Source organism: Numida meleagris, chromosome 1, assembly GCF_002078875.1.
Source record: "Numida meleagris isolate 19003 breed g44 Domestic line chromosome 1, NumMel1.0, whole genome shotgun sequence".
In the NCBI taxonomy this organism is placed as follows: domain Eukaryota; kingdom Metazoa; phylum Chordata; class Aves; order Galliformes; family Numididae; genus Numida; species Numida meleagris.
In genome coordinates, this window is record NC_034409.1 from 14352183 (window position 1) to 14377499 (window position 25317).

Below are 25317 nucleotides of genomic sequence, written 5' to 3' on the forward strand. Positions count from 1 at the left end.
GTTCAATAATATTTTATATCTAATATAAAATGATATAATCTATTGGATTGTTTTAACTGTGGACTCTGTCTTTCTCCAGAATATAAGATTTAATTACATTTACCCAAATAAGGTTTTTTAAGCACATCACCTTTTACTATGTATTCCTATTTAATTTATTTACATGCAAAAATGGTTTATAATTATTAACTGGTATTGAACGCAAACTCTCTGACTTTTCTGTGATTACATGGAAATAAAATTGCTTCAAGATAGTGCAGGTAATATTGCTGCAAACCTTCTATAGCTATCAGAAAAATCTGTCCAACACTGCAGCTAGCTAAAGAATTTCTTTTCCCATTATACTGACTATCACCCATAAAATAACTTTGTGGTAAGACTTCTGTCCCATTTTATCACCACGACTTAAGCTTTAACAAATTCTTTGTCTTCGCCAGCTGCTAATTTAATCATTCTGTCACAGCGTAGTTTGCTTATACACAACCTCTTCTGACCCATTCCCTTTCATGGTCATAATGTTCAGCTTCTACATATCCACATCTAGTTATGGGAAAACTGTAAAGATGGATTTGGCTTCCTTGAAGGATGGCTTGATTACCATGTAACCAAGATGTTTATTTCTTATTTATTAAACTATTATTTTTTTAAAAATTTTTTTTAATCCGGATTTTTTTAAATCCGTATCTCTAAACTCACACAGATGAACAGGCAACAAAAAGTAAAAACTGTAGAAAGGAGATAATGAGAGGCAGTAGGGAGGAAGACTGTCTTCACCCTATACTGGTGATTCATCTCTGGCACTTCTGAATAGCAGAGATCTGAACTTTTCTCAGGAGCCAGGAGGCTGCAGGCTGAAAGCTGACTGAAGTGTGAAGTTTCCTCCCTGTCCTGTTGGCTAGAAAAACAGTGGATAACGTCAGGATATCAGTGAAAGGAAACATGCTGGCTGGATAGAGCACATTGACATGACATTGATTACTTTTTCCAACTTTTTGTATGTTCGCTGGGAAGTAAATATCTATTCATTTCCACTGTGAGTGGAAACAGGTAAAAACAGCAAGAAAATATGCCAAGCTAGACCCCAGATACAGCCAAAAACATCAAGAAAGGATGTGTTTTATTTGAAATCTCAAGGATCTTAACACTGCATTCTGTGGAGGAATCCAGGCCCTTCCAGAGTTCTCACGGAGCTCTTGCATCACATAAATCTTACTTTTAAAATATGTTATAAGTAAGAAAGCTAGCAAGTCCTAAGTTTGTTTATGAAGTTTCATGACAGCAATGTATTGGTAAATCTTTTTTCAGCTATGGTAAGTGGTTCTCTTCTGTGTAAACAGAGCGTGTACCTCAGTAGGATCTTTCCAGTTACCATTTAAAATTTTCCTTTGGAATGTCATAAACACTAAGATTGGTGCCTGCCGCTGACGAACACATTACATTCTTTCTCTTTCTCTTTCCTTTTATCTTAGTTATGGACGTGCAGGCATTTGAAAGGCTTTTGGGACCTTGTATGGAAATTCTGAAAAGAAACATTGCAAACTATGAAGAGCAGCTAGTTGCTCTGTTTGGAACAAACATGGACATTGCCGACACCAGTGCATGAACTAAACATTGGAGCAACAAGATCAGTTATGAGAACATAGCACAGTAGTGGTTAGTCCACTGAGAAATTGTCTCTCTTCCTATAGATGCCAAGCATTTTCTGTGATTTTAGGAGCGGGTTTTGGGGTATTTTTTTGGACTTATTACAGTGGAAGTACTAGTAAACAAAATAGAAATTCAGTGACTTGTGGACTTGATTTTTTAAAGTGCTGAGCTCTCATGGTTCCATCTGAAATGAAGAAGACCTGTGGGAGCACAGCACCTTTAGAAATCAAGTCCTTTAATACAACATTTCTTTAAAGAGTAGATTTCAAAAAACCCACATGCGATGAACTTGTTAAACCATCTTCTGTCCTTCAAAATGATTACAGTTTTTCTGGGAAGACTGTTAGTTTGAATGTGATATGTTGAAAGTATTAGTGCACATGAAGTGTTTATATGTATTAATACAGAAGATATACAGTAGATATTACTTTCTGACTACTACAATTGTCATGATTTTATGTTGCATTTATCACAAGTGTAGTGAATCACAAGACTAATTGTAAGACAAAGCATGACAATGCATTTTGTGTAACGCTCATGACCCAAATCTGATTTTTAACATTTTGTAATTTGTCTGGAAGTCCTCTTTGTTTAATATGTCATGTTTCAGCACGACATTGTAATATCTTATGCAATTCAGAGGACTTGTATATTTTTGCAATAAACTGCATTTTTTATTAGTTATGTGTATTCTGTATAGTCTAGAGAACGGCTGACAAATTAACCTCAATGCTTTAAAAGCAAAGGCATAGGTTGTTGTCATGTTCTGCCTAATCATACATAACCTATATCGTTTTACTTCTCCCTCTTTTATATTTATGCATTTTGTCTTCTCTATGCTTGTTCTCTAGTTAGTTTTTTTAGATCTCGCCTTTTTTTATCTGTTAAATCTTCAACCTGTTTCAATTCAAAGGATCTCTGTATCTCTCTCTTCTTGCAGTCTAATCTTAGCTATCAAAGACCAGATCCAATTAACGAAGTGACTGATATTGAGAGCCATGCTAAACTAAGCTTGTTCTTGAAAAAATCCTTATCAGCGAGTGCAAAAATATATTGAATTTTAAAGATCAATAGTTCAAAAGCTTTGTACAATTCTGGAAATAATGCTGCTGTTAAAGCTAACATGTCCTGCTTTCAAAAAATGTAGGTCATCATAAAATACCTTTTTAGCTCTAATAGCATGGGATACCTTCTGAGACTGAGGAGAGAGACTATCATCTTAATTAGGAGCACAGGGCTTGTTGCTTACGAAGGTCTGTGCCTGGAAATTTCAGGCACAGCCCGATTTTAATACTGCTTACCGACCTATCTGTTGATTTACATAGCAAGCTAGTGCACAGAATGGCAACAGGCAGTAGTTCTGCCAAAACAGCACTACAAGAATTGTAGGAAGGCTGCTTTGTGCCCTGTTTTGAATACCTGAATGATAATATCTTTCCTTCTTAGATAATGACTTTTCTAATGCCATATATTTACGTACATTGATGTAATTATTAACCTATAGTTAGTGATACTTTCTGACAATTTATATAATCACACTTGCATATGAAATTATGATTATATAATACAATTATATAATTTATGCCATATAGTATGGTATAAATTATAAGTCGAATTACTAACAAGCCCCATTCTGAGCAAAATTTACAAGTGTCATTTTTTTTAACCTACAAACCTGGTATGAATAATTGCACATATGATAACTTGCCTTTATACTTTTGATTTATGGAAAAAAGAGAAGCTTGTTATACTAGAAGGAGATATCAGGTAACTGAAATCTACACTCCTGTCATTCTGTATGCTTAATCTCTAAAAGCTACCTAAATTCTGCGCTAGCTTAATGTGATTAAGAGAAATGCTAGAAATTACTTGTATGGCAGTAAACTACGATCGAGGCCGTAAATGCCAGTCACAATATTTTCAATATTGTTGGTTATATTTAAAGTTTCCTTACAATAAACAACACTTTTATATATATAAATATATGTTTATTGATATTGCTGTGTTTTAATTTCATTATTATAAAGTTGCAAGTGAACTATTTATATTCATTTATTAAAACATTCATAATTCTTAACACTTTCATGTTGATTTTCGTAAATTAAGTTATGCAGATACTCTGGTTACTTATTGTAGATAACATGTTGATGTGGTGTTTGTCATAGCTGCTTTGGAGTGGGTGATTTGCTTTCGTTTATAGCTGGGAAGATGCTGTGGTAGTGGGGAGTGACAAATTTCAGACAATCAGACACTAAGATTTTCTAGGTCCCAAATTACGGCTTCCTACTGAGGAAGTTTCTTTGTGTTGCTCCTGGGAACTGGATGATTTCTGGAATTTTCTTTGTTGGTGAATTACCAACAGTAATAAATGGTCACTTCGTAAGTTTGGTATAAATCTGTACATCTTTCATCAGTCAGCATTGGGATTTCTCCTGGATCTAGTCATGTGTATGCTTCAGACTTGCCAGTCTTAGTGTTAGAGATGTGGCACATCTTCATAGCAAGTCACCAACTTTCAATTATTGGGGCATTTTAAAAAGAAAAAGGTAGATAGTTCTAATAGTTTTGAACAATGTCATATTTACCTTATGTGAAGGTATCTATGTTCATATTTAGATTACTTGACACTCCCAATACTGAGGATGTTATCTTTGTAGTCAGGTTGCTAAAGGAGTGGGACTGAGGCATCGGCTCAGCACCTACATTCTGTTCCTCTCCCAGATCCCCAGCCTCACCAGCAATTTGTAGTCCTGCAGGTGATTTAAATAAATTTGGCAAATGGCTGCATTCTACAGAGGAAAGCTAACAAAATAAATGCTCCAATTAGTTTCTTGAAAATGTGCCCTACTGGGTAAGGAAAACCAAGACAACTTCTATAGGAGAAGAGCAATCACAACCTCAGACATTACCAAGCACAAGAGAATGTGCATGGCACTGAGTGTTGACAGATGTCTGAACCATGGGAAAAGACATTCAACCACAGCCCCCAGTCAACCACGAGACACAGACCCTGGGGAAACCAAGCCTCCTTGGTCCTCGTGCTGGTGGCACTGTTTCTGAAATGTCATTTGTTTGTGCTTCAGGAGATTATCTGAGATAAGGACTTGTGAAGTCACTGCACTTTCTGTGTGAGATCCAGAAGTCAAGAGTTCTTGGGTCAAAGCTATGAAATGCATTATGGAACCATCTGCAGCTTCATTGTGGGTTAACCTGGCAGCAGCTCAGCACCATGTGGCTGTGTGCTGACTGCTCCCCAGATGGGATGAAGGAGAGAACTGGAAACAAAATAGAATGCATCTATTTATATAAAAACTATTTACCAGGGCAGAAGAAAACGGAAACAAAAATGCAATGATAACAATACATCTAGCTGCAATGCAATTACTCACCACCCGCCGACTGATGCACAGCACCAACGTGACACCCCACCAGCACCGTGAGGTCTCACTCCCACCAAGTGATGATCGCTTCTTTGTATGTTGAGTATGTTGGCATCAGTGGTTTTGCCTGTCTTACAAAATTTAGGATTGTATCCACATCCAATGAGAGTTGAATTTCCTTCAGATAGATACCAGTACTGTTTCTAAATTCTTCATCTCTATTTTGACTGGTATTTACAGGCTGGGCACTCCACTTGGTGGACCAAAGTGAGCTGAATAACCTTGAAAGGATTAAAAAAAAAAAAAGTTACATTTTCTACATTGTCTCTTCCTTCACCCATCTCTCTCTAAATGACCTTTATTCTGACAGCCAGGCAAAGAGGCAATGGCAGAACTGCAGTGGCTGTTGGGTCCCTGCTGGACACAGTGACTGACTGACCAAGGCCGGGTGGGTTGGGGCCCTGGGCAGCGTTATCTGTGGGTGGCAACCTTGCCTGTGGCGCAGGGTTGAAACTGAGTGGGCTTTAAGTCCCTTCCAACACAAATTCTGTGATGGAGTGGCTTTTGGGTCCCTGCTGGGATGCAGTGCCCTGCTGACTGGGCAGTGACTCTCTTCCTTGTCCCCATTCCTGTCCCTTCTACAGTGGCAAATCTAGCAGAGCTAGAGAGCAGCAATGGTGCTGCCATTGGCTGTGTTTCCTCCTTAGAACTGTATATGCCATATAGGGAAAAGGCCAAACTGTTATATAAAGGAAACGTAGCCCTGTCAAAGCAGTGTGAAGAACTCCACTACATACTCCAATACATACTAGGGCATTCTGACAGGATGTGCTGACTCAATCACTTCTTATTGAGGTAAATGAAATTAGGACAGACTAAAATAGCTTTGTGGCATGGTATGAATGCTTTGTCCTTTCTTCTTTCAAAGTATTGAATTATTTCATCTGAGCAGCTGTGACGTTTTGGGAGGAGATCATGCTGTGTGTGCAGGTTGTGCTGTGTGGAGGAGTAATTCCTTCATGATCATGAGACCCCCTGAGATCTGCTGCCCACATCTTTGAAGATGCTGGAAACTCCATTTTGATAAATGTCATATTTGGAAAAGGCAATGCAGCTTTCACCAAGCTGTACCTTACTCTCCTCCTCCTTGCTCTGTCCTTGTGGAGTCGCATGGTGTGTTTCTTAAGCAACCTCATCTTCACTGTCCTTTCAGTTCTCATTCTCTCTTTTAGCTGAATCTGTACCATTACATCCATGGCAGGAAGCATGTGCCTGACACTGTTTGCTGTTACTGAGGCATGAAATGGTCAGCGCTCCCACCACTCTATAGAATTTCTGCAGGCTCATTTATAAGCTGTAGCTTTCTGTATGTGGTGGCCATATGCAGATGGCCAACTGAGAACAGTCCATGCTAGCTCCCAAACCATGTCTGAGAATTATTTGTGATTGGCCCTCACAAAAACTACACCAGGACTATTCTAAAAAGAAAGTACATTACAGATGACTGTATTCCAGTGCCGCTGAACACTCCCTGGCACTACAGTTTACACAGAACCTGCAGATCATCTGTAGTCTGTTCTTGATTTGTTTTTCTACAAGCCTTGGGCTTGCATAGGTTTTCTTATTTCCCTTTCTTCAGGATTGTTTCTTATCTATTAGATCTTTGTTCCTGAAACCATTGTCACTTTTTTTGTCTTGCTTTGTCTTAGTAGGTGATAACAGTGTAGCTAAAACTGGAATCTGTGCTGTAATGACAAAATACATTTCTAGAGAGAATGAGAAGAGGGACAGGGCAGGAACAGCTGTAGAAGATACAGAAGTCACAGTGAAAGAAGACTGATGTGCGAGGGTTTGGCAGAACGCCTGCAGGACAGGCTGCCAGCTGGGTAAAGGTGGCAGCTCTGGTACGCAGGGTTATCTGAACTATGTGGAGTCACTTGTTAACTACTAAGGATGGAAAGATAGAATCACAGAATGGCCTGGGTTGAAAAGGATCTCAAAGATCATCGAGTCTCAACTCCCCTGCTGAGTGCAGGGTTGTCAACCACTAGACCAGGCTGCCCAGAGCCACATCCAGCCTGGCCTTGAATGCCTCCAGGGACGGGGCATCCACAACCTCCTTGGGCAACCTGTTCCAGTGCATCACCACCCTCTGTGTGAAAAACTTCCTCCTAACATCTAACCTAAATCTCTCCTGTCTCAGTTTAAAACCAGTCTCCCTTGTCCTATCGCTATCCACCCTTGTAAACAGTCGTACCCCTTCCTGTTTATACGCTTCCTTCAAGTATTGGAAAGCCACAATGAAGTCTCCCCAGAACCTTCTCTTCTCCAAGCTAAACAAGCCCAGTTCCCTCAATCTTTCTTCACAGGAGAGGTGCTCCAGCCCTCTGATCATCTTAGCAGCCCTCCTCTGGACCTGCTCCAAGAGCTCTGTGTCTTTCTTGCACTGGGGGCCCCAGGCCTGGACGCAGTACTCCAGATGGGGCCTCACAAGAGCCGAGTAGAGGGGGACAATGACCTCCCTCTCCCTGCTGGCCACTCCTCTTTTAATGCAGCCCAGAACATAGTTGGCCTTCCGGGCTGCCAGCACACACTGCTGGCTCGTGTCCAGCTTCTCGTCCACCAGGACCCCCAAGTCCCTCTCTGCAGGGCTGTTCTCAATGAGATCTTCCCCCAGTTTGTAAAAATACCTGGGATTGCCCTGGCCCAAGTGCCACACCTTGCATTTGGCCTTGTTGAACCTCATTACGTACATGTGGATGTGAAAGCATCTGTATAGCAGAATTAAAGTGATGATAGGTTGTATTTCAGAGTGTCAGCAACAACAGTTGTCTCATAAAAAGCAAGTTAGAACATCAGCTTTTGATGAGAAATTAGAAGTAGAGATAGGCATAAATTCAAGATGTAGTATTATTTTACTAGTATGACTTTGACTAATCTTTTTTTTTTAATCTACCTTTTGCTTTCACAACTTTGAGGCTGGGAATTTTCAGAAGTAACTAGGTAAGATGGTGATGGTAAATGTAAATTTATCGGTATCTTTATTTTCTATTTGCTTGGAGTCATTCCTGGTTATTTGTGCTTCTTGGTAGCTATCCTTATATAAGGTGATGAGAATTCCCAATTAAGACTTCACAATCCCCCACGTTATCTATCGTCTGTCCCTCTTAAAACAGCAAAAGCAACTGAATCAGCAAAGCTACAACAACATCGGTGTTGCACAGTATTGATTCACTCCCTGAGCACCCATTCATTTGGAGCATGGTGTAAGGTGAGGCAGGGTGTGTGCATGGAGCAATGATTTAATTACAGCCTAGCAAGGAGCATGGGATTGACATCATCACCTGAAAGTTAGAGAATATTTGACTTCAACCGGGTGGGGGGGCTAGTAGGTCATCTTTGATAAAGTTCTATGTGTTTTGCTGCCATCTACTGCATGGAATATCTGTCCTCTTACTCATTTTCTCTGACTAAACTTTTCACAAGCAAAGAAGAAAAGGTAGATTTGAAAATAAGAAAGCTGCTATGTTTCTGCTTTTAGAATCTTGTAAACAATTCAGACACTCATATTTATGAAGCCCTAATCCAGACCCTAAGTAGGATTTCGATTGTTGTGCTCTCTGTAAGGTGGTGTGATACTGAGGCTCCAATTCAGCAGTGGTATTTACTTCTCTCTCGTATCTGGGCCAGTGGATATGGGAGGACTGGGCTTTGTGGGTGGCATTTATGCACAAGTTTTTCTACAAAAAACTGTGAACCCTCACAGCAAATGTATTTTACAACTAGACTGAGAAAACACTTTTCATTTTGTGTAGAAAAAGCATTTAGCGGGGTGGAAACATGCTCCACAACAAGGTATTAGCCCTGAGGCAGACAAACTAAAAAGACTAAAAAGATTTTGTATCTTCTGTAGCCACTCAATCTGGCCTGTGTGTGCACTCCTTTCCCACTGGGGTAGGCAAGGATTGCTGAAGAGTAAGCGGGACTTCTGCTTTGCAAGTGGCAGTGCACAAGCTTTGTAGCCTGTCTGTGGAGTGGAGACATCTGTGTATCCAAAGGTCTTCTGCCAAAGCTCCATTGGTTCAAATCATTGCGTTTTCAAAGTGGGAGAATGACCTGCAAGGGGTTCTTCTGCTATGCAGTTAAGCGCAGAGGATTTTTTAGTTAAATACCCTGGGGTCGGGTCTCCTTCTGTCAGCTCAGCTAGAGCGTACTTACATAACGCGATCCTCCCAGCCCGCCCCGCAGGAGGCACTGTGTTTTCGGAGCGACGTCTGTTCAGCGCCTACAGGGCGGAGCGGTACGGCTGCCAGGATTGCTTCCCGGAGAGGCCGAGCCTCGAGCTGTGCGGGAATCTGCGCTCTGTGCGTTGACGGCCAACGACCATTTCAGCGTGTGATTTTTTTTCCATTGCATAACGCTTCTCTGGTGACCATAAGCGCAGCGTTCCCTTTGGCGGCCGCCGTCAGCGCGCTCCACGGGACCTACAGCTCCCGGGGGCCGCCGGTGAGGGACTCCTTTCTCTTTACATTGTGTAAAAAAATTTTTTTTTTTTTTTTTTTGCTTACCAACCAACCGCGGGCATACCCGAAGTCAGTACTACCGAACTGCCACGGGAGCTGCAGCGCCATTTAGGAGCGGCTCGCCAGACGGGGAGGATGCGGGAAACAGCGCAAGAAACGAACTGTTTTCTTGGAAAGTCCCCAAATTGCATAATTTTGAAACTCTCCCTCAGTTGTTTAGAATACCGCGGATTATTTCCGAGCGGCGCTGCGCAGCGCGGGGCCTTTCCGAGCGGCGGAGCGCCGCGCTAATCGCGCTGACTCACGCTGCCCGCGCCGGCCGCCTCCCGCCGGGGCCGCACCCGCTGGCAGCGCGGGGCTCGCTAAGGGCAGGCACTCAGCGCCGGCCCGGGCACCGGCTCCGGGAGGGGGCGGCCGGCGGAGGTGGCAATGGCGCTCTGGGGGCCTCGCCCAGCGGGGGCGGCCGGGCCGGTCCCCGCTCCTCGCAGCGCTGGGCCGCTTCTCCTGCGCGGCCCGGGTAGCGCCGGGCTCGGCTGCGGGCGCCCAGCGGCGAGGGTCCACGTGTACCCGCACCCCTTGTTTACTATCGGCCGAGTGCCGCGCGGAGCACCCTGGGGGCTGTCGTCTTATCGCGGCCGAGTTGGCAGGAGATGGCGGCCGCGTAGACTACAGCTCCCAGGATGCCCCTCCGCCCGCCGCAGGAGGCGTCGGCCAATCGCGGCGCTGTCTGAGCGTGATTGACGTGCGACGCGGTGCAATCCGCTGTGCGGGAGAGTCAAAACACGTCCGCCCTCCGGGCGCGTTCCTGACGGGCGGCCCGGGCGGCCAATAGGAAGCGGCAGCCGCTTGAGCAGCGTCGTCCTCGGCCACTCTGCGACCGAGCCCCGGAGGCGCGGGGCGGGACCGCGAGGGGGGACGAGGCGGGGGGGGGAAGCCGAGAGGAATTCGGTAATGGCGACGGGTTCGGTAAGTGCCGCGAAGTTTGGGGCTGCCGCTGTGGGGGGCACGGGGCCCCCGCGGGGGGAGCGGGCGGTGGCTGCCGGGCCGGGGGGGCGGCGGGGCGGCCGCGGGGCCCCCGCTGTGGGGCGGCGGCAGCGCGGGGCGCGTTGGTTACTGCCCTCCGTCCGCCCGCGGGGCCGGGACCACTCTGCGGCGCCGCGCTACTGCCGCCCTCGGGGCACTCGGCGGCGGCGGCGCCGGGACGCGGAGGGAAGTGAGGGGCTGCGGAGTTCCCCGCTTTCCTTTTCAACCGGCCTCCCGACCCGGGCTGTCAGAGCGGGATCGCTGCGCCCCACCGGGAACGGCCCCGACCCCGCGCACGGCGGCCGCTGAGGGAAAGGGGCGCGCGGGGGACGACGGCGAGGGTGGGGGAGGGGGAGCGGTGTGCCCCCCCCGGCTGGGGCGAGCTGTTACGCAGTTGTGAATGAATGGGGCTTGCGCGCATGCGCGGTGCCGGCGGGGAGTTTATAAACAAGGGCCGCGGCCAGGAGGGTCACGTGACGGCGGGGGGACGCGGGCGCGGCGCTCGGGGAGCGGTGCGGGGCGCGGGCGGAGGGTGGCGGGGGGGTGGGGCGGCGCTGCCGGGCCCGCTGCGCCTGTCTGTGGGGGACCGGCCGCAAACACGGCCCCGAAGCGATGCGACCAATCGGCTCCTCGCTCGTGTCGCCTTCTGTTGTTGTTTTTCTCTTCGAAACGTGAGGAACTGACGTAGCGTAGAGCGCAAGTTCGTGAATACATTCGTTTGGCCTCCGAAGAAAACGGGGGTGCGCGGTCCCGGGCTGGGGGCGGGGCGCTGCCGTCTGCCAGGGCGCTGTTCCTCATGGGCCAGAGCAGAGCGCGCTGCGTTAGGGATGCTTCTGAGGAGTGAGATACACCATTGAGAGCGCCTCGGGCTGCACGTGCTCCTTTCTCTTAGGTTCCTCCTTCACCTATTTAAAGTCGGAATTACGCTGTTCCGGGTTCTGTCCTGATGTCTCAAGTAGTCCCAGCTGCCTTTTTTAATTTGGGATGCAGCTTGCTGTACGCTGTGCTCGCGTCTGTGAGAGCAGATGGGGTGGGGGATTCCCGGGCAGAGCCATCGCGCTGCTGCTCGCAACCCGCCCTCACAACCTGCCCTCGGCACGGCTGCGCTGAGCGCCAGCAGCGCGGTCAGCTGCTGAGCTCTGGGTCGGGCCCGCGCTGCCCTGCGCGCTTCTGGCACCCCCAGAGCTGCACAAAGAGGGCGGCCTCTGAGGGCTGAGGAACGAAGGAGCCGAGTTCGCAGGATGAGTAAAAACGCAGAACGTTGTTAACGTTGGCTCTGTGCGGGCAATTTTCAACCATTTGTTACAGCAAAGTGTTTTTTCATGGTTGTAATCACGTGGCCCCTTATGCCTCACACCGAGAGAACCTGTAGGCTTTACTGTTTCGTGTGAGATTATTAGCTTTTAGCTGTTATTAGATGTATTTCTTTAAAGTGGTGCGTGGTGGGGCACTTAGCGGTCTTGCACGTGGTAGACTTGGCGTTTTTTTTTTTCTTTCTAAGCTCAATTTTTTGCTGTTTTGTGATGGACTATTTCTTTTCCAGTGTCACTTAGGAAGTAATTGTATTGTGGTAACTTTAATTCATCATCATTTGAACAAAAGCAGTAGATGACCAAATTGCCGTAGACTGGGTAACCTTGTTTTTCAGCTTTTAGGAACAGTGGTTGTGTAGAAAAATCACAGCTCTCCGGCTGTCGAAGTTAATGAAGAGCGCTGCTTTGGGGGTAAAGGCTGCAGCACTAGAGCTGGGGAAATGAAACTGCACAAGAGGCTGCTGGTGGGGGCCTGCTTTGGGTTCCTCTTCCAGCCCACGCACAGTGCCTGCATTGACACGTGAGGCTACGGCTGGAGCTAGCAGGGATGGGAAGGGTGGTGAAAAGGCTGGCACTGGCTGTGGCCACTCCTGGGCACCGTGGTCACAGGGCTGCAGGGGAAGTTCCAGCCCTGAGCAAACAAGCATGAGAACTTACCTCAGGAGGAGTTGTTGGACACTGCAGCACTTAAAACGATTCATGTGCATACAAGTTTTTAATCACTGTCTCTTTGAAGTCAGATACTTTGGAACATCCTAACATGGTGTGGGAAGTGAAGACGAATCAAATGCCTAACGCAGTTCAGAAGCTGCTGTTGGTAGTGGACAAGAGAACTTCAGGGATGAATGAGTCACTGGAGTTGCTGAAGTGTAATGAAAACCTGCCCTCTTCTCCTGGGTATGCGTCCTGTGACGAGCATATGGAGCTTGGTAAGCAACACGGCCTTTGGAGGAGGCCACTTCTGAGGCTTGTTTGGTTGCTGTTTTCCTATGGTGAGGTTACTGAGAGCTGACTGAATGAGACGACTGACTTCATGTAGTTAGGGCAGGGAATGTGGCAGTGAATTGTGGCATCTGAAAGTCCTGCTTTACAACCACTTTTCCCTGTAACCTATTTCCAGCTCTGACACACTGGCTTGTTGACTTAATCGTGTTCTTTGAACTTAGAGTTACGAGTTTCTGTTCCTGATCTCCAGAGGAGCTTTTTTTGGCTCAAGAATAACAAACAGAAAGCTCAAGAGCTCCTCCTAAAGGGAAGTTGCTCTACTTTAGGTCAACTCCTAACAGATATTCCAAGGTAGAGGAACGTTTAACTTAAAGTGTTAAAATATTGCCACATTAGAAAGAATTGATACAATCCGTGCAGTATTAGTGCATTTAATTGAAGTGGTAGAGTTAACTAAGAATAACGATTCTTAGTTACACGAGACACAGACTGTTGTTAATAAGCTGGGCTCTCTGAAGTTACCCAACATAGCATGTGTAATGTGGAGGTTACTGATAGGTATTCGCCCCTGCCAGGCTGTATATCCAGCTTTAATGATTTCTGAGCTGTTAGATTCCAGTTCACTGGTGGAAACATGACAGATTGTACCCTGTGCAGCCTCTGAGGTTGATTATTTTCAGTGACATAGCCACTAGGACAGAATAGTTCAGTTGCCTTTTACTGAAGCTCTTAGTATTTTAGTGAAGTTTGTTGCCACATCTGCAGAATTTTGCAGTACAGTTTTGTGTAAGCTAGTCAGCGTAGTAAGAAGATTTAATAACCAGCTTACGTGACATTTTCCTTAAAATGTTTGTTTGAATGTATGGTAGACTAGAGATGCAATGATTTCTGTGGACGTTTTGCAAGTATTATGAGTCGGATTTGTGAAATGTTGGTAATTATGAGATGAGAAAATACGATTAGTTACTTTGTTGTGGTTTGGTTTTGAATTTTAATTGCAAGTTTCATTGTCAACTAGTATTTATCAGTGGGTGTAATTACGGTAATTTGCGTGTTTGTCTGTAGATGATCTTCCTGAACTACAGGCTGTGCAGACAGACTCTGCCCCATCTGCGCTTTTTCAGCTTGGCACCGATGTTTCACATCAGGAATGTTCAAGGCCTTCGTGGAACCAGCATACCTCAAGCAGCAATACAGAAAGTGCTTATTCTTGTGAGAATGGGGTCAACTGGCTGACAGAACTAGCAAACATAGCCACAAGTCCTCAGAGCCCTCTGATGCAGTGCTCTTTTTATAACAGGTACTGACATTTTTTAAAGTCTGGCTCTCGGATTTGTAATGTTATGTCTCCAGAAACGTTTCCTTCACTCTTCCCACCCTCTGACTTTGAACTGGAGATCTGTTCTTTAATCTTTCTGTGTAGTACCTTAACTCCTTTTGCAGGTGATTGCACACGACTTGTTTCAGAGTCTGCTGCAAAAATCTCTTAACTGCCAGCCACGAACAAAGTTGGACACTATAAAGACGTTCCCTGACCACAGAACTTCTGGCATTTGCCTCGTGAAGCAGCAGATGAACGTGTCGTGTTAATCTCTTAGTACTTATTAGTGTGATGTAATTAGTAATATTTAGTAGCGCACTGATTTCAGTTAATTGTTTTGAGCTAATTGAAAATCTAATGCAATTTATTGATGTTGTTTCAGATGTGTTATCTGCAAGTTCTGTCAGGCTGTGAGAAGTATTGTGGGATCTTAAAATTTTCTGGGCTTCACCTTTAATCATACAGCTTTACTCTAGGCTTAGAATAAGAATTAAATGCAGTACTACTAACAGTAATGTGGTTGGGATCTCATCATTAAGACAGAGCAGGTGTCTTTAGGTACTCTAAGAATGGAGTATTGATTTCAAGATACTTGTCCAGACTTCTCCATTGTGACAAGGAGAAACTGATGAGGAAGTAGTACTGTCAGCTGGGTGCTAGATAGGAGCTACGCAGCATTGCCTGAGCTTGCACCCTTTACTCATCCTGTTCTGAGTATTGCTGTGGGGGATGTTTGGTATTTGGCTCACGCAAACAGAAGGATTTTCTAATGTAAGTATTTCATACAGAAGTTTAAAACTGTTGACTGTATCTTCTGTCCCAAGATTGCAGCGTAGATGCAACTATACACACAGTAAGTCACCTGCTGTAAATAGCAGCGCTGACAGCGAACCTACTGCCTTCGAATGAAGTGCTCTAAATAATTCAGAGAAGTGCAGAAGAGGTTCCTTGCTTATTCAAAATCTGAACGCAGACAGGATATTTGTATGCATAACAGTTGTGGTAAAATTTCATGTATGAAATATCGTGAAATAAAAGTAGTTTAGAGTAAAGGTAGCTGGGTCTTGCATTGTCTTAATCTGAAATACTTTAAATGCATCTTTCTATTGCAGATCATCTCCTGTTCACATAATAGCTACAAGCAAAAGTTTACATTCCTATGCACGTCCTCCGCCGAGCTCCTCCAAGAACGATCCCAACTTCTCCAAGAGTGATTTGGATGAAACACCGGTCAGACACGAAAGGGTGAGTTGTCCAAAACACTTCTAAACTAAATAGAGCTGCACGAGTTAAAGTTTTGGAACAGAGAAGCTGGCTGAAAAAAATCAGCTTTTAAGTTCAAGGTGGATTTTCTGTTAGTATTCGTTTTGCTAAGTGCTGTAGGCTTGTGCTACACGAGAGTCAACATTTCTGTAAAGAGAACACATTCCAAGAAAGCTCTGCTTCTCTTGTTCCTTCTATATCAAGCTTCTGACAATTGTATTGACTCATTTCCTAGGTTGAAGTGGAATATGGACCCATCTCCTTTTAGGCAGTCCTGTTTCTCCCTTTCCTGTGTATTAATTCATGTCTGAAACTTGTCTGTTAAAAACACTGTGTCTCTCACAGCTCTTATCAAGTGCAGACTTGGCCCTGCAGCTTTCCAGTAGTTTTTCCATAGAACAACACATGGTTTTTACTGCTTCTGTGGATGATTAAAGAGTGATAGCTCATAAACTGCTTGTATGTAAGCCTAGGAGGACCCATAAGGGCACAGATGAATTTTGGAGGATGAAAAAGAAAAAAACTGAGGAAAGCACATTTCAAATCAAGTTTGTGAAAACACTTAATTCCTCATCTACTGCATTCCTTGAGTCTTTGTTCTCTAGTTAAGGTTCCTGTTTGTGTTTTAAGGCAGAATTATGACACAGATGTGAATTAGAGAATGCTTAAATATGTATAGGACCAGCCTAAGAATCTTGCATGTTAATGTATTGATGCCATTTTGCCTTTTTTAATAGACGAATAGCGAATCGGAGTCTGGTATTTTCTGCATGTCGTCACTTTCAGACGATGATGATCTAGGATGGTGCCATTCTTGGCCCTCAACTGTTTGGCACTGTTTTCTAAAAGGTAAAATGTCGTGTATCACTGAGTAAGGATTTCTTTTTTCTTTTCTTTTGTACACGACAGTAATATTTTTTCTTTTTTTTTTTCTCCTTAAAAATATCTCTTAGGTTCTCGTTTGTGCTTTCATAAAGGGCGCAATAAAGAATGGCAGGACATTGAAGAATTTGCAAGATCTGAAAGCAGTGGAAAAGAAGAAAATCCCTCAGTGAGTGCTTACAAGGTAGCTGTTAGTTCTGACACGTTCCTTTCAATAGCTGTAGCACAGGATTTATTTAGCAGTGTTACTGTGTGCCTGTATTTACTGTCTGGGAAGAGGGGTTAGTACTGAACTTGTCTAGTGCTGCTCGCTGTTCTGTTTGAGTGCCTTGCCATAAGGTGTCTGAGCTGTGTTCATTAGGTAGGCTTCGAATGTTTTATCACTTTTTTAATTTCAGGAGAGGACATTTAGAATGTAGATATTTGGTAATATACTGTAAGATGATAAGTATACACTCGTGGTGTTACAAACATGTATGCTTTCCTTCTGTGGAAATTCTGAATGGTCTGCATATTTACAGGGCTATGGCTCCGATGGTTTGAAGCTCATTTCTCATGAGGAAAGCATTTCCTTTGGTGAGTCAGTGCTGAAGTTGACTTTTGATCCTGGCACAGTGGAGGATGGCCTGCTCACAGTAGAGTGCAGACTTGATCACCCTTTTTATGTTAAAAATAAAGGTATGAAGTACTATAGATATACTTGGTTTTATATTAAAATACTCTTAGGAAGTAGTTGCAGATTTTACTACTGTCTCTTGTTACTCAGGGAGCTGATAAAAGCAATGTTGAAGAATCAGTATGTATCTGTGTAATGAAAAGTAGAACTTTAAACTGTAAAGCTATAGAAATACCGTATATAACTTGAGGAAGTTTGCTCAAGTATACGAGTGGAATGCAGGAAAATGGGTAAATTGGGGGGAGAAGGGGAAGCAGCAAATAGGGAGACTTCTGTCATGTTAAATATTGAACTTCTGATGATAAAAGTTTCCAGGTTTTCTTGATTTTTCTTTTGGATGAAAGAAACTACATCAGACCACACTAATGAAATGATAGCATTTAGATGTGTAGGATTGCTCCAGTTAAGACTAGAGAGATTTGTCTGGCCGTTTGTCTAATTTAACTCTTTACCACTTCAGGTTGGTCATCTTTTTATCCAAGCTTGACTGTGGTACAGCATGGCATTCCATGCTGTGAAATGCATCTTGGAGATCTGTGTCTACCTCCTGGACACCCTGATGCCATTAACTTTGATGATTCAGGTGTTTTTGATACATTTAAAAGGTAATTTTTGAATAAAGTGGCCTCAGCGGTTTTTGTATTTAATGAGTAGGCACCTTACTTAAGTCCACCAGAATGTAAGCATTACGCAGAAGAAAGAAAGAATACTTACTGTTGTGCAAGGTAATTGAGAGGGGAAAGTGAGTATCAGGAAAGCTGTGTAGCTTTGTGCTGTGCTGAACTGTAAATTTCTTGGGCTAAAGTAAAACTTTTCAGACTCTGCTTTTGATAGTTCCAAACAGCTCAGGTAAAGCAGTAAGGAATATATCTGTACAGATCCTTTAGATGTAACTAGTTAGGTTTAAAAAACATGGTACAGTTGTCCCACGGCAGTGTTAACCAGCTCTTACTGTGTGCTTCATAGGCAGCTGTGTACCTGAAACAGAGTCGTTTCCTAGTCACTTAATTCACGTGCTATGGCTTTAGAATACAAGATCTCAGTACTTTCATAATTTGTCCTTATTATTTTTGTAAATTCTGCATTTTGTGTTTCTTTCCCAGTGCAGCAAGTACATCTCACTTCAAACAAAGTTAGATAAGTTTGAGGTTTGCCTTGCTTTGAGCCAGAGATTGGACTAGGTGACCTTCAGAAGTCCCATCCACCATAAGTTATCCTAAGGAAATAGTTTTACTCGTCAAGATTTTTCCATGCTTTTTAGAGATTTCTAAATGTACTTGAATGAATCCATCTTTTCCTATGATGTTGGCTCTTTTTTAGCATCTGATTTTAGCCCAGTTGCTCACTGCTATTTTTTAAAATTGAAAAAAGGAATTCCAAGTGCTGTTGGTAGTCCATGTCTGAAGGGCTCTTGTATATCTTCCATGGGGGATAGAGAGTGGGTTCGGTTGTCTTCACTCTTTTGCTGTCTGTTTTTTTTTAATTCTTACTGACTCTATTCTGAAGTGCATATGAAGAGAGCTGGTAGAATCATTGTATTTGAGTCTTACTGAAGAACTGTGGCTCGTTGCTCATTCTGCAGCCTAGCCGAAGCCTGGCTGGACGCTTCACATTCCTTGTCTCTGTTTCTTTGGGCTGAAGAGAATGTCTCTGAGAAGGGAGCTTGCAGCAGCAGCGGTGGTTAGCAGGACAGAGTCATCAAAAACCAAAATTCTGTGGCTGTGAGATTAGGAGCACTGCGGGACTGTTGGGAGAACAGGGAGATCCTTTCGTGTCACCTGGTAAACTGGCCTGTGAGATTGTGAGCACTGACCCGGCTTTGTTGCTTTTTCCTCCTCCAGGGCGTTTTGGAGACAATCCTTCAGTCTCCACCCTTGCTTTGGCCCCATCCCCCAGGAAGGGGCTGCCTGTGCGCAGGGGCTGAGCTGTCACTTGCAGCGTTTCTGTGCCACTAGTTCTATTCTGTTTTGGGGAAAAAAAAAAAAAAGTCCGCTAATGCTTTGGTTTTGCCATAAATCACTGAAGTATAGCCACAGTGAGCAGCAGGTGAAAGGAGTCTTACAGTCACATGCTGCACAGTGGTGCTCAGAGTTGTGAAGTTAGGGCTCAGTAGCACCTTTGTTGGTGTGTTTTCTTCATGTTGCGTGGTAAAGCTTCTGGTTCCCCCTTGCACCTGGGGGAGACTTCGTTATCACATCTTCTGTAGTGGCAGGAGTTCACTGTAGTTGTTGGTCAACAAAAAGTAAAGTAGCTTTATAGTGTTTGCAGGTCCCAGTTGTATGACAGCAACTTGCTAAGCTATTGAGATGTTTGAAACAGGGAGGAATTCTTACATTTTTGTCACTAGAGGGCAGACGTGTGTCAGCTTTGAACTCGATGGCAATACCGTGGGCCTTGAAACGTTTTTTTAAATCTCAGTGAAAGGTTTGTCTGTAAAAGAATTCCAGTGTAACAACTTAGAACAGATATTTGTACAGGAGCGTATACAGTGCTGCTTGTTCTAATATAATGGTTTCATATTCGTTACCTCCATGTTTTGGCAAGGGAACTCAACACTGCTCCTCTCCAGGTCAGTTGTCACTTCAGTAGCTATCGTGCTCTGACCAGCTCTGCGTTACAGGCAGGACAGATGCAGAAAGAAAGAAGAGTATTTCAAAAGAACGTGACGTTTGAAGATGGTGTGTGATGTGCTGCTGGGCAGCTGGAGGTTTGCAGCAGATGTTACGAAACTGTGGTTCACCTCCCAGACCCTTTTTATACACTGAGGTCTGCATCAGGCACAGACTGAAAGCACGCACTGACACAAAAGATACCAGATAGTAGGAAGCTAGCAGGGATGAAGAGTGAACAGCTGCCTCAGGATTGTACGTATAAAATACTTGATCATTTTGTGATACGTCTTTTTCTTCCAGTTACGATTTTACACCGCTGGATTCCTCGGCAGTGTACGTGCTAAGCAGCATGGCTCGCCAGCGTCGCGCTTCTCTGTCGTGCGGAGGATCGAGCAGTCAAGATGCCGAGAGATCAGAATGCAGTACTAAAAACTGTGCATCCACTGCATCGTCGCATCTTTCCTCCCCTTCTTTGTACAGCAAAGCTGGCAAAAGCCACGGCTCAGGGACTGCAAGTACTGTGAGTGCCACTTCTCCAAACAAGTGCAAAAGACCAATGAATGCCTTCATGCTTTTTGCCAAAAAATACAGAGTTGAATATACTCAGATGTATCCAGGGAAAGACAACAGGTAACGGAATACAATTACCGTTTGCTTATTACTGGTGAGCGAGCAGCGTATCCGTGTTCCGCTTTTAAATGGAGAGCGGACTGAATTTTGTACTTGAAATAAAAAGTTTGTTTGTTATGTAAAGACCAAGTTTTGAAAGATGCTAACACAAGATGTACGGGCAGGCTTTAAATATCTGCAGTACCGTGTAAATCTGACAGAAGCCATTTTTGGCAGACTTGCCTTCTGCTGAGAGAGCGTTCGGGTACAGCAGCTGAGGTGGGTACGCGCGCACTGCCAGCATCACAAATGGCCAGCAGTCCTTGTTTACACTGAAGGGAAATGTTCGGGGAGAAAAAAGTACCAGGCTCTCTGCTCAGGTGCTGTTAGAGAAACAGGGAAGTTCTGGTGGTTCTTGTATAGCCGTAGTTATCTTGACATAATACTGTATCATCAGTGAAGTTACTTCCATTTGTTCTAAGTTGTAGATCTTATTAAATAATGAGGTACTGATTGATTGGATGTCTGAAAGATCTTAATCCAGACAGCACATAGGCACATTTTGCTTGTCATAAAAGCACAGAACGACCTGCTGGAACGTGCCAGAAGAGCTGTGTGCGTCTGTGTGCTTGGGGGAAAGGATCTTGCCTTGTTCTTTCATGCTTATAAAGCTGCCCATTGCATGTATATATATATTGAAGCACGCTGAATACTTGGTGCTAGCTGTACATATGTAAATATAAACAAAAGCACACAAATGCACCCATCTTAAAGTCAGCTTTTTAAAATGTATATAAAACGAAAAACTATGACTGTAGCAATTTTGTTTCACATAGAAGTTCTACTACAGAACGTGGCAGAAGTTAAAGAAGACAGTGCTTTAAGAGGGCTTTGGCTATTTCAGAGTGTTCTGTTGGGGAGGCTGAAGCTGCTGCTGAGAAACACAATCCTGCCTTACAAACAGCCCGTCCTTAAATTCCACACAGTCCCATGTGTCCTGGCAGTGACGGTCTGCAGTGTTTCTAGTCATTTCAGCGAAGCGGATCTGCTGTCTTCAAATTCATTGCAGCTATGAGTGAGAAGCTGACAGAAAGTCAGCTGGGAAAGTTTCTGATTATTTAATTAAAAAGTGCTGATTAAATGACTTCAGTGAGCTGGAGTTGCAGCTGGATGAATGTGAGAATAGTTTGAATGTTTCAGTGAGCGCACTCATGCTGAAGCAAAGTGGTGAGAGTTACAAATGAGCTCTAGAGTGCACTGCTCCCTGTGCCTTCTGAATGTGCTTTCTTGGCATCCATAAAATTCAGTGAGAGTTCAGTGACTTTCTAGGCATTCAGCTGCTGTTGCTTAAGGGTTCTGCGATTGTCTTCAGTGTAGCTGTTCAGAGGCAACTATTGTGTTCTAAAAATGCAAGTATGTTTGGTGTTCAGAGTACTGAGTAGATCTTACTGTGGTTACACACAGTGCCCATTTCCATACTCTGGAGTTCCTGTGTTTGTTAGAACCTTTCTGTGTTGTCTGTGCTCACGAGCAAGAACAAAACTTGAAATATTCGGAGTTAAACCGTCTGTTCAGAGACAGAGTGGCTTGGGACACAGTGAAGAGATAGCGAGCTGCCGACACGCAAAGCCCAGCATGCACATGGCGCTGTAGACAGACCTGAGGGCAGTACTTCAGAGACCTGCTTGTCAGGCTCACGTTTATTGCTTCTGCAGGTGCTCTTGCTGTAGCCATAGCTGGACTTAATGGTGCCTTCAGAAAGATGAATCCTTTGGGTAGCGTACATTCTAAAGGTGAAGAAAATCCCCTGACCTGTTAGCGGTGTTAGTGCTGAACATCGTTACCGAGTGAACTTGAGGCTGTCTCCAGTTCTGTTTCCCAATTTGTTTTGAATGAACTGCGATGTAAGGGCTTGCACGCTGCTGTAATGTTGTCAGGCATCTCACCAGCACTGGAAGAGGCAAAAGGCAGCATACGGCGCACGGTGAAGTTCTGCTGGGATGAAAGGGCTGTAGGGGCAGCTCTGCAGTGTTTGTTTCTGGATGGGAGAATCAGGTCTCTTATGTCAGGAAATGTCTCTGTATGCGTCTGTTTTCAGTCTCAGAGGTTCACGTGTCGTATTTCCTCGGAGAAATGAAGCTCTCATCTGTGCCATAGATTTCTTGAGCTTTTTTAAGTGTACTGATGAGCCCTCGCTTTCAGTGCCTCCATGCAGCTCAAGTCTGGAGGTACCATTTCTTTGTACGTTCATTTATTGCATTTGAAAAGCAAAGATTTTGGAGTTTTTATTAGGAAATGCGATGGCTTTCTCAGCACGCCTTGCTCTGAGGCGCGGTGCTCCTCCCTGGTTGGACGCGTGGCCCACTGCCTGGAGATGGCTTCACCCAACGGGGAGCTTTTGTAATAAGGAAAATCAGAGCATTTCTAGTTGTGTGCACCTTTTTCTTAGAACTAGTTGTACAGCTTTCATCCCCGTCATCTGAAGCCACCGCCGTATCTATTCCGTAGATTAATAATTGTTGGTAGGGCAGCGGTTGTGTGCAGAGATCTGCCTTCGGCCAAAGGATGGCATTAACATTTTAATAGAATATTGATCCAACGTTTGGGAGCGCAGTTAAGCAATATGGCACGACAGTGTGGGGAAATACTGTCCAGAGGTCACCAAGCTTATAAGGAGCATAAAAACAGCTCGTTCAGCTCTTGGACGTACCGATGGCTGTGCTGGAACAAATGGTTCCTCCCTGTGCAGGAGCGTTACACAGAACATAGCCGTGTGCTCAGCCCACTCGTGTTCTCCCCGCTGGGGGCTGGAGGTGGAGGAAGCTCCCCGGATCACGAACCAGACGCGGGGGCTGCAGTTAGTCAGACCTGTGTTTGGCAGAGGTCACGCTCAGATCGTTGCCCTAATTATTAGGGAACATATTTTCAGCAAATCTGTCGTGCAAGCTTATGGTAGGAAAGTAGAGCAAAGGAACTGAGTTACCATTTGGTGGTAGTTGTCAGCATTGTTTAGCATCCCTGTTTGCTGGCTTCTGCCGGTCGCTGTGTATCCACATGCACACACTTGGAAATTCTAGAGCTCGCTGACCCCTGCTCAGCTCTCATAGATGTCTCAGCTGTTTAACTGGTACAAGAGAGAAGGTGATAGGGAAAAAACGTTAAAAAGATCGCTTCTGTGCATTTTTTTATGATGTTTCTGAGATATATAAAAAAAATAAAAAATGATAAAATCCCATCCTGACTGTAGTCTGAAATGTGTCTTGCAGAGCCATAAGTGTGATACTCGGTGACAGGTGGAAGAAAATGAAGAATGAGGAGAGACGGATGTACACGCTAGAAGCCAAGGCCTTGGCAGAAGAACAGAAACGTTTAAATCCTGATTGTTGGAAACGAAAACGAACAAATTCTGTAAGTTTTGTCAAGCTGTTTTTTTTTTTCAGTACGCAGTTAGATGTGCTTGTATGGTAGCAGCGGTGTTTTCTGTCTGTTCAGGATGTGCTCTGCTCTCCTCCTTTCCTGTGGGACACGGGAGGCAGACAGCACACATCTGTCTGTGTTCTAGGAGAGTTCCGTGAATGGAACTGGAAGTGAGCGTGCTTGTGGGGCGGCACGTGAGCTTCTGGTTGAAGTAACCGAGCCCATGAGGTTGTACCCAAGTTAAGGCTGTCCCTTTCCCCGAAACAACCAGAGCTTCCCCAGAATCCTTCTGCTGTTCATCAGTAAAAGCTTTTTCTTTACCATTTTCTGGTGGTTTTTACTCTGTACATACGAAATCATTGAGGGAGCAAATCTAATATTTTTTTTCTTCAGTTCCTTTCATTTATTGTTATGTTTTAATTGTAAAATACACTGCGTAATACTTCCCGTGTAGGGAAAGTTTTTCCCTCTGTGTAGAAGACGATCAAATTAAGAGGGCTTTCAGGCTAACCTGCAAGGCCCAGCAGGCCAGTAGGGCGGAAGGAGGGGCCCTGTGAGGCGCACAGTGCTGTAATTCAGCCATCTGACACATGAGCGAGAGCAACGCGTGCATCGTGGACTTGGCGGGTTTGATAATCTCCAGTTATTGCCTTGCCTTTCCTGTGTACGTGAGCCTGTTTTCTCAAGCGCCTGTGCAGGTGTTGTTGTAAGACTGATGCTCCAAAACCACATTGCTGCTTTACTCTCTGCTGAGGAGTCTTCAACCCCTGGTGGCAGGAGGTTTCTCCACATCCAGGTGCCAGGAGCAAGCTGTTGCTGCGTTCACTGTCATTTCCAGACATTGCACTGTATCCTATTTTAACCAACAGTGGCAGCCTCGTTAACTGTCATATGGCTTTTGGTTAAAATAACTACTTCTTAATACCACTGTTACACTGCAGGAGTCGTGGGCCTTGGCCTGAGAGCTCACATTCACTTCACGTGTGCTCCACTGAGCTTCAAGGAGCTCAGCAGGTGCGTGCATATGTGACGGACAGGAATATTTGGGTTGGCTTTAGGGAGAAGGATGGCTTTCTTAACCCACCACAGCAGGGTGTTCCCCTTTGTGGTAGGGCCTTACTTTGGTGTTACAACAGCAGCAGGAGGAGACAACTTGATCAGTTGTTTCAGCAAACGAAGCATTTTGTTCACAGCTCCAAATAACGATGGTCAACTCCAGCCGAGACAAAGAAGTTTTCGTGGTCTTTGGATGATCAGGGGATAAAATCATCATCTGTTTTGGACTTTGGTTTTCTTCTGAATAACTGAGCAGTGATGACACGTACTTCCAAATAGGTGTTTGCTGCCATTAAGGTAATAGCTGCTTCCCCTTTGCTTGGTAACTGCTGACGTGTTTCTCTCTCTTCTGTCCCTAGGGCTCACAGCAGCACTGAGCCGGGATTCTGCCGACAGCGATGACAAAATGGCTGTTGCTTGATGGCAAGAAGATGCAAGATCGAGGTCTAACTATTTGTTGTGCATTTGTGTGACCATAAAATACTGGCACCATCGAGTCAGAAACGATGTAATAGGAGTGCGGATTGCTTTTTACAATAGAACATTAAGTAAGCTAAAACTATCAACATTTTAAACCAAATTGCCTTATTTTTCTTCCAAACTTCTTCATATATGTATCAGGTAATATAGGCTTGAAAATGGATATCCTG

The 25317-nt window shown here is 44.5% G+C and overlaps 2 protein-coding genes and 1 long non-coding RNA gene across 6 annotated transcripts in view; 2 read left to right on the top strand and 1 right to left on the bottom strand.

Annotated features, from left to right (window-relative positions):
• Positions 1 to 3724, top strand: part of PRKAR2B (protein kinase cAMP-dependent type II regulatory subunit beta) — a 94496-nt gene extending 90772 nt beyond the window's left edge. The window contains exon 11 of the mRNA XM_021384585.1: positions 1470 to 3724. Coding sequence (XP_021240260.1) covers positions 1470 to 1603 — 134 coding nt within the window. The 3' untranslated portion in view covers positions 1604 to 3724. The remainder of the gene's footprint in view (positions 1 to 1469) is intronic.
• LOC110392376 lies at positions 2 to 9876 on the bottom strand. The gene is made up of 3 exons (XR_002434334.1): positions 9246 to 9876; positions 5037 to 5308; positions 2 to 895 (listed from the first exon to the last, which is right to left on the bottom strand). It is a non-coding gene; the product is annotated as an uncharacterized LOC110392376 (long non-coding RNA).
• Positions 10412 to 25242, top strand: HBP1 (HMG-box transcription factor 1). 4 transcript variants are annotated; one of them, XM_021384588.1, is made up of 11 exons: positions 10412 to 10516; positions 12623 to 12815; positions 13897 to 14131; positions 15265 to 15397; positions 16153 to 16264; positions 16369 to 16481; positions 16819 to 16975; positions 17434 to 17578; positions 19886 to 20215; positions 23461 to 23602; positions 25027 to 25242. In XM_021384588.1, the coding sequence occupies exons 1-11, from the start codon at positions 10502 to 10504 to the stop codon at positions 25042 to 25044; spliced, it is 1593 nt and encodes a 530-aa protein (XP_021240263.1). In that variant the 5' UTR covers positions 10412 to 10501; the 3' UTR covers positions 25045 to 25242. The 4 variants fall into 4 exon arrangements, with proteins under 4 accessions (XP_021240263.1, XP_021240264.1, XP_021240266.1 ...); XM_021384589.1 differs by having other exon boundaries at positions 16369 to 16466; XM_021384591.1 differs by having other exon boundaries at positions 10438 to 10516; positions 12627 to 12815.

Excerpts from the sequence above, each read along its gene's own strand:
- HBP1 (XM_021384588.1), top strand. Across the intron at positions 12,816-13,896 it reads TGACGAGCATATGGAGCTTG|ATGATCTTCCTGAACTACAG; the intron begins GTAAGCAACACG and ends GTTTGTCTGTAG. Across the intron at positions 14,132-15,264 it reads CAGTGCTCTTTTTATAACAG|ATCATCTCCTGTTCACATAA; the intron begins GTACTGACATTT and ends TTTCTATTGCAG.